This window comes from Thalassophryne amazonica, chromosome 2 (assembly GCF_902500255.1).
Source record: "Thalassophryne amazonica chromosome 2, fThaAma1.1, whole genome shotgun sequence".
NCBI lineage: Eukaryota > Metazoa > Chordata > Actinopteri > Batrachoidiformes > Batrachoididae > Thalassophryne > Thalassophryne amazonica.
Window position 1 is genome coordinate 157,017,285 of NC_047104.1, and position 19,229 is coordinate 157,036,513.

General features: G+C 41.3%; 1 protein-coding gene across 1 annotated transcript in view; it reads left to right on the forward strand.

Moving 5' to 3' along the window:
• The first annotated feature begins 350 nt into the window (after positions 1 to 350).
• LOC117501132 (sorting nexin-1-like) overlaps positions 351 to 19,229 on the forward strand; it is a 39,787-nt gene continuing 20,908 nt past the window's right edge. The window contains exons 1-8 of the mRNA XM_034159966.1: positions 351 to 513; positions 9,564 to 9,711; positions 13,290 to 13,423; positions 13,563 to 13,629; positions 13,821 to 13,864; positions 14,503 to 14,644; positions 14,713 to 14,791; positions 15,704 to 15,779. Of these exons, the coding sequence (XP_034015857.1) occupies positions 391 to 513; positions 9,564 to 9,711; positions 13,290 to 13,423; positions 13,563 to 13,629; positions 13,821 to 13,864; positions 14,503 to 14,644; positions 14,713 to 14,791; positions 15,704 to 15,779 (813 nt within the window). The 5' untranslated portion in view covers positions 351 to 390. The remainder of the gene's footprint in view (positions 514 to 9,563; positions 9,712 to 13,289; positions 13,424 to 13,562; positions 13,630 to 13,820; positions 13,865 to 14,502; positions 14,645 to 14,712; positions 14,792 to 15,703; positions 15,780 to 19,229) is intronic.

Sequence of the window (19,229 nt, forward strand, 5' to 3'; positions counted from 1 at the left end):
ATTATTTATTTGCTAAACTTAATCTATTAAATGAAAATAAGTGTGATGGGAAAATTTTTAGTTTGTCATGTAGTTGCAAAGGTAATTCTATACATGAATGAATGAAAGAATGAATAGTTCTGCATATTAATAGTAATTTATTTTCTATATGGGTCACAGGAGGCTGGAGTCTATAACAACAGTCAGATTTTACCCAGTAAAAACCACAGCAAAATATAAAATATTAATACATTAGAAAGTCAGCAATCAGAAAGAAAACAACATTGATGTAATCCTAAAGGGGAGCAGGAGGCGGCGGTTTCTTTTTCGCCGGCAGATGGCGCTATTTCCACGTTTGATGACGTGTCACTCCCCCTTCCGCCTCCGTCACACCGGGCAGTAGCAGGGAGCATGGCGGCCAGCTCTGACCGGACTCCCCCTCCTTTCCCCGCAGCAGCGGAGGACACAGGAACGGGACAGCGTGACGCGGAGGACGGAGACAGTGAAGACGGCGAGGACATCTTTGTTAATAACGTAAGTTTGACGGTTATTAATTCCAGTTAGTGACTGAGTACACAGAGCTCAGCTAGCCAGTTAGCATGTGAACGATCATACACACACACGGACAAATAAAACTCATAAACACATGGAATGTCGTTAAGTACCATCTAAAACAAAATTATAAACGTCATAGAAGTCGAAACGACAGAACCTGGGTGTGTTTAACATGATGTCATAAAGTTCCACCTTTTTCCGTTTGGAATGTTTGTCCTACAGCACTAGTTAACATGAGAAGCTAATTCTTATTTTAAAGGTGTTCTTTTAGATGATTATTAATTGATACATTTTGCTTATCTGGATATCCAATGTCTCAACCAGTAACTTTTGTTATTGCTTTTAAACGACCTCGTCAGCTGTTTAAAACCAACATAAAATTGCGAATTGAAAAACCTGAACCTGAAAAACATCTGCCTATCCACGTCTTACACCAATGGTTGATTGATTGTCTTGTATAAACATACAGAGGTGAGTATATCGATGATGCACTGATAACACAAAAACATGGACCTTGTGCAGCTGTCACGTGACGTAATAGAGGGGCTTGTTTGACATGTACAAGTTATAAATAAGATTATGATCTTTTTGTAAATAACAATGAACATATATATAATATATATATATATATATATATATGTGTGTGTGTGTGTGTGTGTGTATGGGCATTTTCACAATATTGTAGAGCATTCAGTCCCAAAGAGGTCAAAAATTGATGTCTTCAATTTGCTGTTTTTAGTAATTAGTTTATATCTCTAACCTTTATGGTTGCAGAAACTTTTTAAATTTTGGCTGTAACTTTATTTTCGTTTTTTTCGTTATTTCGATTTTAGTTTCAAGAAAATATTAATACATGGCCCAAAGTGATAACTCTTGTATTGTATTCCAGCAATTTGTGCATCTTTTGTTGGTGTTTGGATAATTATATTAAGTCAATAGGCTGCAAAAAATTAAAACGGTGTCGAGACTGTCAGAAATAGTTCAGAAGTATATAATATCACAAGTGTCTTGATATATTAGAGAAATAAATCAATAAAATCAGGAAAGATTAATGATACAGGATACTTTAAGATTTGTAACAAATGGTTTCGGAGTGGACAAAATATTTTAGACAGATTCGTTGTGGGTCTTATTCAAAATTAACAACCAATAATTTTCCAAGTACATAATATGTATATTATGAAGTGAGTGGATATTTTTTTATTACCTTGTCTTAGCAGAAATATTTACAGTGTTAAAATACCGAGGTCTTAAACCTGTATTTCGGAGTGGACACTTTTGGACGGAAACTTACTCATGCGGATTCACTTCTACCCTGTGCGGAAAAAATCCTGGATGTAGCCACTATTGCATCATTTAGTAAAAGTACATAGTCTAATGTATTTTACCTGTGAATATTTTTGTGGTGAATATTCTGCCTTGGAAATTATTCAACTTGGAAAACTATGAATTTTTCAAATGGGAAAGTCATTTCTGTCCAAAATTCAACTGCTTGATATATTTTCAAAATAAACACAGTTTTTGTTTATTTTTTATTTACAGGTACTTTATTACCTCCACCAAGGAGGTTATGTTTTCGGTCGAGTTTTTTTGTTTGTTTGTCTGTCTGTCTGTCTGTCAGCAGGATAACTCAAAAAGTTTTGAACGGATTTTGATGAAATTTTGTGGAGTGGTTGGAAGTGACAAGAGGAACAAGTGATTAAATTTTAGTGGTGATCCGGATCACGATCCGGATCCAGGAATTTTTTTAAAGGATTCTTCACCATTGCGGGATAGGGGGAATTTTGACATTCTAGTTTCTAACTCCACAAAAACAAGGCAGAAAGGCTTGAAAAAAATGAGGGTGTAACATAGTCAAATGTTCTATCAAACAACAAAGTTTGGTGATGATCGGATCCAGATTCCGGATCTGGTGATCCAGAATATGCAAAAATATAGGGAAAATAGAAAAGGTGTCAGTGTGAGGTGACAAATGAAGCTAGAGATGCACAACTAACACCAAATTGTAGCTGAATCTGTAATGATTCAGTAAGGTGTCATCAGATTTGATGTAGCTTCAAATGTTATGGAGCTAGATCCAGAAGAAAACCGCCATTACCGAAAAATCGTTTTATACAATAACATTTGAACTAATAAAGACATAAAAGTGATTCCAAGTTCTAGTGATATGTTTTCATGGTCAAGGATGTCAAATATAAAGGAAAGAAAAGTGTATGTATCATAGTTTTGGTTGTAACACTGAATTGTTGAATAGATCACTGTGCCAAGGAGGGAATCTCTTTAGGGTCAGTGACCCTATGGCCTTGGCGGAGGTTTGCACTCTCTGAGTGCTTCTAGCTTCTTACCAAAATATTCATAGCGTGTGTGCGTGTGTGTGTGTGTGTGCGCGCGTGCATGTGTGTGTGTGTGTGGAGACATATCTGTTGAAAACTTAATGTTTGCTCACTGGAAACACCTCGATCACTATCGTGAAGGTGTCATAATGGCAACTGCAGATTATACAGGATCAAAACTACATTACATACCATAACTTAAAGCTACAGTGTGTATGATTTAGTGTCCTCTAGTGGTGAGGTTGCAGATTGCATTATGCCATCTCTGGTCATGATGCTCATCAGTTTTTCTTTCACATTTTTGCTTTTCATGCTTCCTTGCTTTCTCTTGTGATAAGCAAGATCTATGATTTTCCATTTCACAAAACTGGGGGTCCTCAAACCCGCACTAGCAACCAGTACAACCACTGATTCCTCCAGCTGCACTCTAAGGGGACGCACTGCAAAATGTGAAATGCGGTGCATACAGTAAGTATTGGTGCATTCCATTTGTACTCAGAGGTCAAAATTTCTCAGTTATGCACTCCCAGGAACAGCCACTGAAGTCATAATTTGTTCTCGACAAGTCATACAAACCCCACGTACTCCAAATTCACAATCCATCATGGCTCCTCTGAGCAGCAATGACACTGAAAGCTGTATTTATAATTGATAATGCCATTAGCCTACATTACCTGATCCATGCATGCATGGATCAAGCATACATTGGATGCATATCCATGCATATGGATATCAGGATGTATGCCTGATACATGCATGCATGTATAATTTCTGCCTGATGTTTTAGTCCATGGGCCAAGCAGGTTTTCGGTACCACTTAAGGGGAAAAATCGACAGTTGGAATCCAGCCTCAGTGTATCATGGCCTACACAAAAATGTATGATAGCCATCCCAGGGTGGTAGCTGTAGCCAGCTAGGAGTCAATAGAGAATTACACAGAGGTCAAACTTTAAAAATGCTCCAATCATGTTGAAAACTATATCACATTACTTGTCTGATCATAACGATTCCAAAAAGGTATAGTTTGGACTATCTGTGATGGAATGTTCTGGAGTTATGGGGTCAAAACAGCAAAAAAATGGTGACAAAAGTCAATTTCAGTTTGTACAGGGGTCAGATAATAAAGTTGCTCCAATTTCAGTCTTCTTTGTCTTTTGGCTGTTCCCGTTAGGGGTCGCCACAGCAGATCAATCGTTTCCATCTCACCCTGTCCTCTGTATCTTCCTCTGTCTCACCAACCACCTGCATGTCCTCTCTCAGCACATCCATGAACCTCCTCTTTGGTCTCCCTCTTCTCCTCCTGCCTGGTGGCTCCATCCTCAGCATCCTTCTCCCTATATACCCTGGGTCCCTCCTCTGCACATGTCCAAACCATCTCAGTCTCGCCTCTCAGACTTTGTCTCCAAACCGTCCCACCTGAGCTGTCCCTCTGATATGTTCATTCCTAATCTTGTCCATTCTTGTCACTCCCAAAGAGAATCTCAACATCTTCAGCTCTGCCACCTCCAGCTCTGCCTCCTGTCTTTTTGTTAGTGCTACTGTCTCTAAACCATACAACATAGCTGGTCTCACTACTGTTTTGTAAACATTCCCCTTCACTCTTGCTGATATTCTTCGGTCATAAATCACTCCTGCCAACTTTCTCCACCCACTCCACCCTGCCTGCACTCTCTTCTTCATCTCTCTACCACACTCTCCATTACTTTGAACAGTTGACCCCAAATATTTAAACTCATCTACTTTCACCACTTCTACTCCTTGTAACTGCACTATTCCACTGGGCTCCCTCTCATTCACACACATGGACTCAGTCTTGCTTCTGCTGGCTTTCATTCCCCTTCTCTCCAAAGCATATCTCCACTTCTCCAGACTAGACTCAACTTGCTCTCTACTCTCACTACAGATCACAATGTCATCTGCAAACATCATAGTCCATGGGGACTCCTGTCTGATCTCATCTGTCAACCTGTCCATCACCACTGCAAACGAGAAAGGACTCAGAGCTGATCCTTGGTGTAATCCCACCTCCACCTTGAATGAGTCTGTCATTCCGACTGCACATCTCACCTCTGTCACACTATTCTTGTACATGTCCTGCACTACCCTAACATACTTCTCTGCCACTCCAGACTTCCTCATACAATGCCACAACTCTTCTCTTGGCACCCTATCATAAGCTTTTTCTAAGTCCACAAACACACAATGTAACTCTTTCTGTCCTTCTCTGTACTTTTCCAACAGTATTCTCAGAGCAAACATTGCATCTGTAGTGCTCTTTCTCGGCATGAAACCATATTGCTGCTCACAGATCTTCACCTGTTTTCTAAGCCTAGCTTCTACTACTCTTTCCCATAACTTCATGCTGTGGCTGTGCCTCTGTAGTTACTGCAGCTCTGCACATCACCCTTGTTCTTGAAAATAGGAACCAGCACACTTCGTCTCCACTCCTCAGGCATCCTCTCACTTTCCAAGATTTTATTAAACAATCTGGTTAGAAACTCTACTGCCATCTCTCCTAGACATTTCCATGCCTCCATTGGAATGTCATCTGGACCAACTGCCTTTCCACTCTTCATCCTCTTCATAGCAGCCCTCACTTCTTCCTTGCTAATCTCTTTTACTTCCTGATTTACTCTCACCACATCATCCAGCCTTTTCTCTCGCTCATTTTCTTTATTCATCTACTCTTCGAAATATTCCCTCCACCTTCTCAGCACACACTCCTCACTTGTCAGCACATTACCATGTGCATCTTTTACCACCCTAACCTGCTGCACATCCTTTCCAGCTCTGTCCCTTTGTCTGGCCAATCGGTACAAGTCCTTTTCTCCTTCCTTACTATTCAACTTCTTGTACAGCTCGCAATATGCTTTTTCCTTTGCTTTTGCCACTTCTCTTCTCGCCTTACGCTGCATCTCCTTGTACTCCTGTCTACTTTCTTCATCTCTCCGACTATCCCAAAACTTTTTCGCCAACCTCTTTCTTCTTATGCTTTCCTGGACCTCTTCATTCCACCACCAAGTCTCCTTGTCTTCCTTACTGGGTATGACAGTACTGATCTGATCCTTTGTTGAGCTCTCACTCTCTTCTTCTTCTTTACCTCTAAAGTCATCCTACAAACAACCATCCTATGCTGTCTAGTGACACTCTCTCCTGCTACCACCTTACAGTCTGTGATTTCTTTTAGCTTGCATCTCCTATAAAGAATGTAGTCCACCTGTGTGCACCTTCCGCCACTCTTATGTTACCCTGTGCTCCTCCCTTTTCTTAAAGTAGGTATTCACCACAGCCATTTCTATCCTTTTTGCAAAATCAACTACCATCTGTCCTTCCCCATTCCTATCCTTGATACCATATCTACCCATTACTATCTCATCACCTCTGTTACCTTCACCAACATGCCCATTGAAGTCTGCTCCTATCACCACTCTTTCATGCTTGGGCACACTCTCCACCACCTCATCTAACACATTCCAGAAATCTTCTTTCTCCTTCATCTCACAACCTACCTGTGGGGCATATGCACTGATGATATTCATCATCACCCCTTCAATTTCCAACTTCACACTCATCACCCTGTCAGACACTCGCTTAACCTCCAACACGCTTTTAACATACTCTTCCTTTAAAATGACCCCAACACCATTTCTCTTCCTGTCCTCACCATGGTACAACAACTTGTACCCACCGCTGATGCTCCTGCTCTTACTTCCCTTCCACTTGGTCTCTTGCACACACAATATGTCTACCTTACTCCTCTCCATCATATCAGCCAGCTCTCTCCCTTTACCAGTCATACTACCAACATTCAAAGTCCCCACTCTCATTTCCACCCTTCTAGTTTTCTTCTTCTCCTGCTGTTCGTGGCAACGTTTTCCTCCTCTTCTTCGTTATCTTCGCCCAGCAGTAGCCCAATTTCCACCGGCACCCTGTTGGGCAATAGCACCGGTGGCGGACGTTGTTAACCCGGGCCGCGACCGATCCGGTATGGGAATTCGATTCTGAGTCCGCATAGTTGGGTTGGCTTGTTTTACGCCGGATGCCCTTCCTGACGCAACCCTCCTCATTTATCCGGGCTTGGGACCGTCACTTAGAATGTACTGGCTGCACACCCCATGTGGCTGAGTTAAAGTTGCTCCAATTTCAGTAAAAAAAAAAAAAAAAAAAAAAATGCAAATTATTGTTTTGGTTAATAGGGTTCTAAAAAGGAATAGTTTGCACCATTTGTCATGCTTAGTTATGTTACAGGGTAACATATGAGGTCTGTCCAAAAAGTAACGGACCTTTTTTTTTTTTTCAAAAACTATATGGATTTGAGGGTGATTCTTTAACTACGGGCACTATTAGCCTTGTAAATGTAATTTCCACCACACCATTGCCTTACAATATAAAGCCCCTTGGGGCAACTGTTTGTTGTGATTTGGCGCTATATACATGTGCTCTGATGTCACTGTTTATCTCCATAGAAACTACCCAAACAATCTTTCATACAAACTGTTTAGGGACATTACAGTGTTGTGGTGGAAATTACGGCAGTAGTGTGGGACAACTACATTTTGTTTAAAAAAAAATCACAACAGTTGTATGACATTGAATACCCCAATTATGTTTTGATTATTTTACTGATATTTTATTCAGAGATATTTTAAAACATTAGAAAAAACGTTTCTTTACCATTCATTTTTATCATTGAAGAGCAAAAGTCTGGGTGTGGGACAAGCACAAAACGGCAATATTTGCCTATAATGATGCTGAAAAAAGGTGAAAAAGTCATCATAGACTACTAGAACAAATTTCTTAACACACTTTCATTGTAAAGGTAACTATAAAAGTGCGAAATTTCCCCTTTTCTGTTTTTCATACAATATGATCAAAGGACATAAGTGCCCGTAGTCTAAGAATCACCCTTGAATCATGTGTGATTGCATCAGCCAAGCTTGAACCTTCGTGCGCATGCATGAGTTTTTTCCACGCCTGTCGGTTGCGTCATTCGCCTGTGGGCAGGCTTTGAGTGAGCACTGGTCCACCCCCCTCGTCGGATTTTTATTGTCACACAGAAATGGCAAGAGAGCTGGACATAGCACTTTTGCGGCACATTCCACTGTTACAGGAGATTTTGTAATGAAAGACGTGCGGAGAATTTCGCGTGTCGGCACGGAGCCGCAATGGCGCACAACAAAAAAACACCTCCGTGTTGGAAGTCTCACAGGACATGTTGTGGCATGTCCAGCTGTTACACAATTTCTCGGATACTCACTCGACTGAAAGCCATCGAAAGCCGTCTGAATCTTCTGAATGGTTTCCAACATGGAGGTGTTTTTTTTTTGTTGCGCACCATGAGCGGCTCCATCCCGACGTGCGAAATCCTCCGCACGTCTTTCATTACAAAATCTCCTGTAACAGTGGAATGTGCCGCAAAAGTGCTATGTCCAGCTCTGTTGCCATTTCTGTGGTAGTCATATGATGTCCCGGATCAACACAGCGTTCAGTTTAGAAATGATCTGGTTGATCCAGCCTGTCGAATGGCCGCTCTGTGCGCCGTGCGCCCTCCTTCGCTATGGGCCATCTTTAAAAAGGTTTTAACAGTCCTTAATCCGCATGACGCCGACAGAATCTTCACCGATATCCATCTGAATCTTTCGAATGGTTTCCAACTGCCTGTCTCTAACAGTTTCTGAAACAAATTTTCATGGCGCAAAGCGGCAGTCTCTCGGCAAGTTCTCAGACAAAAGAAATCCGATGGGAGGGGTGGACCAGTGCTCACTCAAAGCCTGCCCACAGGCGAATGACGCAACTGACAGGCGTGGAAAAACTCACGCATGCGCACGAAGGTTCAAGCTTGGCTGATGCAATCACACGTGATTCAAATCCATATAGTTTTTGAAAAAAATTAAAAGGTCCGTTACTTTTTGGACAGACCTCGTATATCACGTCATAGAATTCAATGGATTTTGACGTTGTTTGACCTTTACTTTGGAGACAGAGCATTCATCACAGTCAAAACTATTCCATTTATTGATCCTTTTATTTCAACCAATCATTTGCATATTTCTTTTGCTGAAATTGGAGCAACTTGCTCCAACTTTTGAGCCCTGTACAAACTGAAATTGACCTTTGTCACCATTTTGCTGTTTTTACCCCCTAACTCCAGAAGATTCCATCATAGATAGTCCAAACTATAACTTTTTGGAATTGTTATGATCAGACAAATAATGTGATATAGTTTTCAACATGATTGGAGTATTTTTAAAGTTTGACCTCTGTGTAATTCTTCATTGACCCCTACCTGACTACAGCTACCACCCTGGAATCATAAATTAGGTCAGAATTCATGACTGGCTCATGGACTATTTGGACCCCAGGCATCAGCAGAGGCTGCCTTTCCTCTCTGAGTGTGCTCTACCACAGCTGCAGAATCGCTTTCCTTGATGTACATTTTTCACAGCTGCCTTCCTGTGACCTTTCACTTAAACTCAAAGCCGTTTAGGAACACCCTGATCCTTTCCATGTCCTTTTTAATACTGAGTGGCAGCCAATGCAAAGTTCGATACTGAGATTAAAAAATATTTTAAACCTGTTTATGCTTTGTTATAATGTTGTACACAGTATTTCATAAAATCACATTACAACTGTTTAAATCTTAACAGTTTTCACACTAACATTAGCTGCTCTGTATTTTTGTGCACCCATATGCAGAGTAACCCTGTGGCTATCAGCGGAGGATTTTTTCAGCCAGAACGATCTGCTGAAGAACCTCCAGATCTGTTTGGTGAGGAGGAAGACACCAGCACCACTGCCAAGTCCAATGGAGTCCACTCAGATGAGGACAGTGATCTGTTTGCTGGTTAGAATATGACATTTGTCCATTTGCTCTTGGGTTTATTTTTCTGTGATTGCTGCAGGGAATAAAGTTCCCCGTCGCTATGACCGATTTCCATCAAATAGGCTACAAAATCAAACCTGAGGTGCAAGATAGAAATTTACCATGTTCAAAAGTCAGTTCTTGGAGTAATGTCTCTGTTTTGTTTCTAGTGTTTCTCCTGGCAGCAAGGTACTGTCTGTTCCTCTCATTCCTCCGTGCCCTGTCTGCGGGGCTGCGGTGTGTCTGAGTCTCAGCACGGTCACGACAGCGAGCAAAGAGCAGAGTTCTACAAACATGTTTTTAAACTTTTCTTTCAAAGTCTGCTCCGAGCGTCTCTGTGAGTGTCCGTGCTGTGGTTAAGCTAAAAACACAGCTGAAGTCCTGAAATACATAACAACAAACACTAACACTTTTTAAAAATTTACCCAAAATACACCTAAAATCTGTTTTTGAGGACAGCATGACATAAATATGCTTATAAAACCTTATTATCTCTCAGTCAGGTCGTGCTTTCTTGATTGTTGCTGCTCAGAGACTGCAAACCAGAGGTGGATCCAGATGGAAAGAGGGTGTTGTGGGGGGATGTGCCTTCCACAACACTCTTTGATTAAAGGTCCGCTTTTGAAGACATTTTTCATACTACTACTACTACTACTAGTAAGTCCCTTCGGCTGCTCCCTTGTTTGCACTTGGGGTCGCCACAGCAAATCCAAGGTGGATCTGCATGTTGAATTGGCACAAGTTTTACGCCGGATGCCCTTCCTGACGCAACTCCACATTACATGGAGAAATATGGCAGGGGTGGGATTTGAACCTGGAACCTTCTGAACTGAAACCAAGCGCATTAACCACTTGGCCACCACCCCTGCTTTGGCCACCACCCCTGCTTTTGGCCACCACTACTACTACTACTACTACAATAATAAGAATTAATTATCATTATTATTATTATCAACAACAACTAAAACGTTTAACTCAGTACTACTCTGGGCCTACGTTTTACGATAGATCTGAGCTACATGTACTGCATTTATATGGCACTTATCCATCTGCATCAGATGCTCAAAGCCCTTTACAAATAATGCCTCACCTTCACCCCAATATGAAGGTGCTGCCATACAAGGTACTCACTATGCAACGGGAGCAACTAGGGGATTAAGGACCTTTCCCAAGGGCCCTTAGTGATGATCAATTTTAGTTAAAGGGAAAGAAAATGTGCAAAAGAAAATACAAATACAACAACACATTAAGCACAACAACTACAGAGCATCTGGAAAGTAGTCACAGCGCATCACTTTTTGCACATTTGGTTATGTTCCAGCCTTATTCCAAAATCCCCCCCCTTAAAATTCTACTACAAGAATTGTACATCCCATAATGACAACATGATTATTTATTTATTTATTTATTTGCAAATTTATTAAATATAAAAAAACTAAGAAATCACATGTCTATAAGTATTCACAGTCTTTGCTCAATACTTTGTTGATGCACCTTTGGCAGCAATTACAGCCTCAAGTCTTCTTGAATATGATGCCACAAGCTTGGTGCACCTACAGTATCTTTGGGCAGTTTGGTCCATACCTCTTTGCAGCACCTCAAACTCCATCAGGTTGGATGGGGAGCATCGGTGCACAGACATTTTCAGATCTCTCCAGAGATGTTCACATTCAGGTCTGGGCTGTGGCTGGGTCACTCAAGGACATTCACAGAGTTGTCCTGAAGACACTCCTTTGATATCTTGGTTGTGTGTTTAGGGTCATTGTCCTGCTGAAAGATGAACCGTCGCCCCAGTCTGAGGTCAAGAGCGCTCTGGAGCAGGTTTTCATCCAGGATGTCTCTGTACATTGCTGCATTCATCTTTCCCTCAATCCTGACTAGTCTCCCAGTTCCTGCTGCTGAAAAACATCCCCACAGCATGATGCTGCCACCACCATGCTTCACTGTAGGGATGGTACCTGGTTTCCTCCAAACATGACGCCAGAGAGTTCAATCTTTGTCTTTTCAGGCCACAGAATTTTGTTTCTCCTGGTCTGAGAGTCCTTCAGGTGCCTTTTGTCAAACTCCAGGTGGGCTGCCATGTGCCTTTCACTAAGGAGTGGCTTCTGTCTGGCCACTCTACCATACAGGCCTGATTGGTGGATTGCTGCAGAGATGTCTGTTCTTCTAGAAGGGTCTCCTCTCTCCACAGAGGAATGCTGGAGCTCTGACAGAGTGACCATCGGGTTCTTGGTCACCTCCCTGACTAAAGTCTTTCTCCCCCAATCGCTCAGTTTAGATGGGCGGCCAGCTCTAGGAAGAGTCCTGGTGGATCTGAACTTCTTCCATTTACAGATAATGGAGGTCACTGTGCTCATTGGGACCTTCAAAGCAGCAGAAATGTTTCTGTACCCTTCCACAGATTTGTGCCTCCAGACAATCCTGTCTCAGAGGTCTACAGACAATTCCTTTGACTTCATGTTTGGTTTGTGCTCTGACTGTCAACTGTGGGACCTTATATGTAGACAGGTGTGTGTCTTTACAAATCATGTCCAATCAACTGAATTTACATCAGGTGGACTCCAATTAAACTGTAGAAACATCTCAAGGATGATCAGTGGAAACAGGAGGCACCTGAGCTCAATTTTGAGCTTCATGGCAAAGACTGTGAATACTTACATACATGAGATTTCTTAGTTTTATTTTTCACATAAATTTACAAAAATCTCAGACCTTTCACATGTTAATGATGGAATTTTTTTTTAAAGTTTGAGGAAAAAATTAATTTAATCCATTTTGGAATAAGGCTGTAACATAAGATGTGGTAAAAGTGCAGCACTGTGAATACTCTCCGGATGCACTATAAATTGGGGGGATTGGGGTGAAAAATTAGTCATCAAAAAAACTTTTAATTTTAATTGGTGTTGAATTACGTAAAAGCTGTAGAAAAACTGTCCACTTAAAGTGTGTTTTTATCCTGAAGTATTTAAATAATGTGCAGGTTAAAGTCCTTCTATAATATGATGCTGCCTTAGAAAAGAGCAGCAGTGGTTAGTGAGTGAAATATAATCTGTTCAGCAGGAGAACAATTTGCTCTTTTCTTAACTGTGTCCACCTTCAAACTCTAGGACACCATCACAAAAGAGTTTCTAGAAAAAAGGTAGATGGTGAACAGATTAAGAAGTCGACAGCTGTTAATGGCTGCATTCTGAAACACAAAGGGGATGGTGTGAAGTCAGAATTGGAAAATGAATAGATGTGGGTGATATTGTGTACGTCGTGATCAGTTTATCTTTATTGTACGAGGATAATGGTTCTGCCGTTTCACTGCATCTCTTCCAGCTGCATCATAGCGGTGAAGTGTTTACTGGTTCTGGGTCCTCTGAATGCTCAATAATGTGGTTGTAATTGTCCAGAAATCACTTGTTCTTTCTCACAAAGTGAAAATTGTCTTCTGTGAGATACTTATTTCCAGGCTGTCTGATTGGTGTTTGAGTAATTCCTCTGTTCAAGTGTCACATCTCTTAGTTTTATTTGTTTATTTTGATGAAGAGTCAGACAGAAGTCTTTCCCTTCCTCAGAGGCTCATGTGGAGCTGAGCACCAACAAGTCCAGCAGCTCTGCTCAGAAAGAGCTCGCCGCCTCCTCTGCTCCTCGTCATGCTGCCTCTTCATCCCAGAGCCCCGCCGCCATGAAGCCCACCTCCTTGGAGCAGGTACAGACCGGCGTCTGCTGAGTTTTGCTGAAGCTTCTATTATCGTCAGCCTACCTGTCCGCTGCAGCCAGGTTTCCAAATGCATCAATGTGAAGATGTTTCTGGATGCGAGTTGTTACTTTCTTCCTCCTTGTTGCAGTCGGAGGAGGAAGAGTGCAGCGATGCTTTTGATGTGGATGTTGCAGTCACCAATCCAGAGAAAGTTGGTTAGTAGCTTCACCCATTTTAAGATTGACGTCTTTTGTTCCATTTATAAGTTATAATTAAATGACATGTAAAATGTCATTTTGTTGTAATTTTCTGTAGATTTGATGTCTTCACATGTTAAGTTTGATTGTAGAATGAAAGCTCTGCCATTCTCATTTTTGTGTTTCTTTGATGTGTTCTGTTCTTCCAGGAGATGGCATGAACGCATATGTGGCCTACAAAGTATCCACCCAGGTCTGTATTCAAGCTTGTGCAAATACCTTTTACATCTATGACCTGTACCAAGCACATCACGTTTTCCCCTTGGGGTGGGGGGGTTGGATAGTTGACATAATTAATTACAAAACATCTTTCCTGTCCCTTGGGAGAAATGCCCTTTTTGTGTTGAAGTCAAAATTTAAAAAGTCTGCAGAAGGGTATAGATTTTAAAATTGTATTTATTGTTATTTTAGGGCTCTTTTTTGTGCATTTTGTGAAACTGGGAGAAGGTGGTGCCTCACCTTTAAGACAGCCAACAAATGTTGACACGGATCCGAAACATTGTGGTGGATAAAGACGTGTTGTTGACCATCTTTTGTTATTTGTTGTTTCCAAAGGACAGTCAAACTGTTGTTTGGAATTGGAAATATACAGTTTCAGGGTGAATTTGCAAAAAGGCATGGAATCCATTTATTTTTCAACCAAAAATGCAAGTTATTTTTTTATGTAGTTATGGTTATATTTTTTTAAACATTCCAAGCCATACAGTCATGGTAATAACCAACCTTCAGCATTTCTCACCTGAACAGATGCTCTATTCATATTGGTACAGTATTTGAACTCCTGTGCCTTTTAGTTTGCTAATTTATTTATTTGTTTTTATTCATCAACAGACATCCTTGCCCGTGTTCAGGAGTAAGACGTTCTCTGTCAGGAGGCGTTTCAGTGACTTCCTGGGTCTCTTTGAGAAGCTGTCGGTCAAGCAGTCACTGCACGGCTACATCATTCCTCCGCCGCCAGAGAAAAGTGTCGTAGGTAGGTCAGCGTGTCTGTGCGTTTTGCACAGATTGTGTTCATTTATTAAGTGTTGACTGTACCTACAGGAATGACCAAAGTGAAGGTGGGAATGGACGACCCCTCTTCAGTAGAGTTTGTGGAGAGAAGAAGAGCAGCTCTGGAGAGGCAAGGATCCATTCAGGTTTCATACTGTCCAGTTACCATTGAGAAAGTTTGCATCCACTGTCTGTCTTATTTATATTATGCTGGGTTTTTTTGAAACCATGTAACAGGGGTGTTGGGCCACCGTACTCTCAGCATGCACCTTCTTACTGAAAAACCAATTAAGCCTCAAGTGCTGTTCACTTGTGCTGCTAGGGGTGTTGGGACAGACTGAAGGAGCACTAGAGTAGCAGCCTGCATTACTCTGTCTGGAACGTTTGGAAAAATAAATGGAATTTGTTTTCTTATTCTTTTCTTCCCAACTAGGAACATAAAAGCTAAAGTGTAGAGGTACATATTTGTGTTAAATCACTGTCTCTCTATTAGATCAGACTACAGCCTTGTCAAAAATTAATTTATTCCTAGATTAGCTTTTGTTTATATTGCCTTTTTCAAATATAATCTGCATAATCTTAGACACACTTTACTTTTGTGGCACCACCTTTCTTAGCACACTGCAGCACACTTGAGTCACTCCTGAAATGATCAGCTCATGAGATACTCAAAGATTCACACCCCATACATTACTTAGACAACAGGAAAAACAATCCTTTCCCTGAGAAAATATCACTTTAACACCACAGGACAATGTGTCTGATGGTTAGAAATGGTATAATTACTCCAAAAAAGATTCCAATCGTTGTAGATAAATCGTCACAGTTGAAAAATGCTCTGATTTGGCGTTTTTGTTTTAGACTACCCACTTGGTTGCTCCGCTCCCTCGCCATAGCAGTCACCTTCCTACTACAACTTTCTAGGAAAGAAGAAAAACCCTGTTATGTCTGGGATTTTTATTATTTTTATGCATTTTAACTTGGTAGACTGGATACTCATCCATTACTCATTTCACCTTCTTTCTTTTGGTGCTGGTTCCAGGTATCTTCAGAGAGTTGTGGCTCATCCATCTTTACTGCAAGACCCTGATGTCTGTGAGTTCTTGGAGAAGGAGGAGGTCAGAAGTTTCAGATACAGCAATAAGCTCCATAATAATTTTAGACTTAAATGTTCCTTTAAACATTCCTTTCTGTTCATTTTTTTTTGTATAGTCGATTACTTTAAAAAGTCTGAGTTGAGTCCTAAAGGTTGAGTCTCAGTCCAGATCTAAGATGGGCTCCATTCTGACGTGAATGCTGTGGCCTTTTTAAATGCCAAGTAGAACACGTGCATGTTCCACAAGGTGAACACTGTGAATGTCTTTGCCATTCTGAACATTGGATGCATTTATCAGTCAGCAAATCCAGCTGTTAACAGTCCAAACAACGTTCACATCTCACTAGGTTTTCTTGGTTCATGCTGTATTTAAAGATGTCAGTTGAAGCTGGTGATAAATGGCCAGTGATGGTGGTTTTCTGGGAATTCCTGGAAATCTGGGTTTTTACTTACGTGGTGAACGTTTCCAGGTTGTTTTTGATGATATATGTCAGAATCCATTAATGCTCCACACCCAAACAGTTGGTGGCATTAATGCACTGTGTTGGTTTGTAAACCGCCAATAAACTTGAAAGAAGAAGAAGAAATAAGGGTTATTTTTGTTTTCCTGGCCCGCATCGGATCTAGCCTGTGATCTGTCTTCACGATGTTTGGATTTGTAAAAATCATTTGGAAATGTCTCTGATGAGACGTCACTGTGGATATTGTCTCATGTTTTCACGTCCTGATCCAACCCAGCGCAGCTCCACTCAACCACACAGCAGCCAATGAGAGACGCTGATTTTAAAATGAGCTCCGCGTTGTGTTGAAACAACAAAAGAAATGGATGAAACGTTGTTCTGCTGCAGGGAGACGATTTAAAGTTCATCAGGAATAAATTTGCATGGGGCTGGTTCGATCAAAAGGACCAAAACGCCGACCCGAATTTTTTTAATCATCATTTACACAAAAACATTAACACCCCTGGTAAATCTTTGATGTTATTATATCATGTTTTTGTTGGTATTTGTTGTCGGTTGACGTTATTCGTTATTTCACACAGATCAAACTCTGGATTTTTTTACTTCAGACTGTCTCCATGCAAATGTGATATGTTAGAATGGAGCCTTTATTGTCATTATATATATACAACCCCTGGCAATAATTATGGAATCACTGGCCTCGGAGGATGTTCATTCAGTTGTTTAATTTTGTAGAAAAAAAGCAGATCACAGACACGACACAAAACTAAAGTCATTTCAAATGGCAACTTTCTGGCTTTAAGAAACACTATAAGAAATCAAGAAAAAAAAATTGTGGCAGTCAGTAACGGTTACTTTTTAGACCAAGCAGAGGGAAAAAAAAATATGGATTCACTCATCCATGACTGGTGGTTGGCTCTCACTGCGGTATTGTATCACTTCCTGTTCCGGAGCACAGCGGTGTTTTTCTGTATCTGTTAGCTGTTTAATCTGCACAGTTAGATTGATCTAGTTAACTAGATAACGATTTGTCTCACAGTGTAATCTTCATGTGCCTTAACTAAAGCACTCCCTCTGCTGAATCACCTCTAAATTATTTACACATTATTCACTTTGTGTGTTTTTAGGAATCCGCTAGCTTAGCGCAGCTACTAGCTCTTAGCCGGTTTAGCATGGCGGCTTCTCCTGTCTCTTTTCTGCTCTGGGTGTGAAATGTTTAGTTATTCCTCGGCCTCCTTTAGCAGTAATGGTACTTGTAATAAGTGTAGCTTATTCGTAGCTTTGGAGGCCAGGCTGGGCGAATTGGAGACTCGGCTCCGCACCGTGGAAAATTCTACAGCTAGCCAGGCCCCTGTAGTCGGTGCGGACCAAGATAGCTTAGCCGCCGTTAGTTTCCCTCTGGCAGATCCCGAGCAGCCGGGAAAGCAGGCCGACTGGGTGACTGTGAGGAGGAAGCGTAGCCCTAAACAGAAGCCCCGTGTACACCGCCAACCCGTTCACATTTCTAACCGTTATTCCCCACTCGGCGACACACCCGCCGAGGATCAAACTCTGGTTATTGGCGACTCTGTTTTGAGAAATGTGAAGTTAGCGACACCAGCAACCATAGTCAATTGTCTTCCGGGGGCCAGAGCAGGCGACATTGAAGGAAATTTGAAACTGCTGGCTAAGGCTAAGCGTAAATTTGGTAAGATTGTAATTCACGTCGGCAGTAATGACACCCGGTTACGCCAATCGGAGGTCACTAAAATTAACATTAAATCGGTGTGTAACTGCAAAAAACAATGTCGGACTCTGTAGTTTTCTCTGGGCCCCTCCCCAATCGGACCGGGAGTGACATGTTTAGCCACATGTTCTCCTTGAATTGCTGGCTGTCTGAGTGGTGTCCAAAAATGAGGTGGGCTTCATAGATAATTGGCAAAGCTTCTGGGGAAAACCTGGTCTTGTTAGGAGAGACGGCATCCATCCCACTTTGGATGGAGCAGCTCTCATTTCTAGAAATCTGGCCAATTTTCTTAAATCCTCCAAACCGTGACTATCCAGGGTTGGGACCAGGAAGCAGAGTTGTAGTCTTACACACCTCTCTGCAGCTTCTCTCCCCCTGCCATCCCCTCATTACCCCATCCCCGTAGAGACGGTGCCTGCTCCCAGACCACCAATAACCAGCAAAAATCTATTTAAGCATAAAAATTCAAAACGAAAAAATAATATAGCACCTTCAACTGCACCACAGACTAAAACAGTTAAATGTGGTCTATTAAACATTAGGTCTCTCTCTTCTAAGTCCCTGTTAGTAAATGATATAATAATTGATCAACATATTGATTTATTCTGCCTTACAGAAACCTGGTTACAGCAGGATGAATATGTTAGTTTAAATGAGTCAATACCCCCGAGTCACACTAACTGCCAGAACGCTCGTAGCACGGGCCGAGGCGGAGGATTAGCAGCAATCTTCCATTCCAGCTTATTAATTAATCAAAAACCCAGACAGAGCTTTAATTCATTTGAAAGCTTGACTCTTAGTCTTGTCCATCCAAATTGGAAGTCCCAAAAAACCAGTTTTATTTGTTATCTATCGTCCTCCTGGTCATTACTGTGAGTTTCTCTGTGAATTTTCAGACCTTTTGTCTGACTTAGTGCTTAGCTCAGATAAGATAATTATAGTGGGCGATTTTAACATCCACACAGATGCTGAGAATGACAGCCTCAACACTGCATTTAATCTATTATTAGACTCAATTGGCTTTGCTCAAAATGTAAATGAGTCCACCCACCACTTAATCACATCTTAGATCTTGTTCTGACTTATGGTATGGAAATTGAAGACTTAACAGTATTCCCTGAAAACTCCCTTCTGTCTGATCATTTCTTAATAACATTTACATTTACTCTGATGGACTACCAGCAGTGGGGAACAAGTTTCATTACACTAGAAGTCTTTCAGAAAGCGCTGTAACTAGGTTTAAGGATATGATTCCTTCTTTATGTTCTCTAATGCCATATACCAA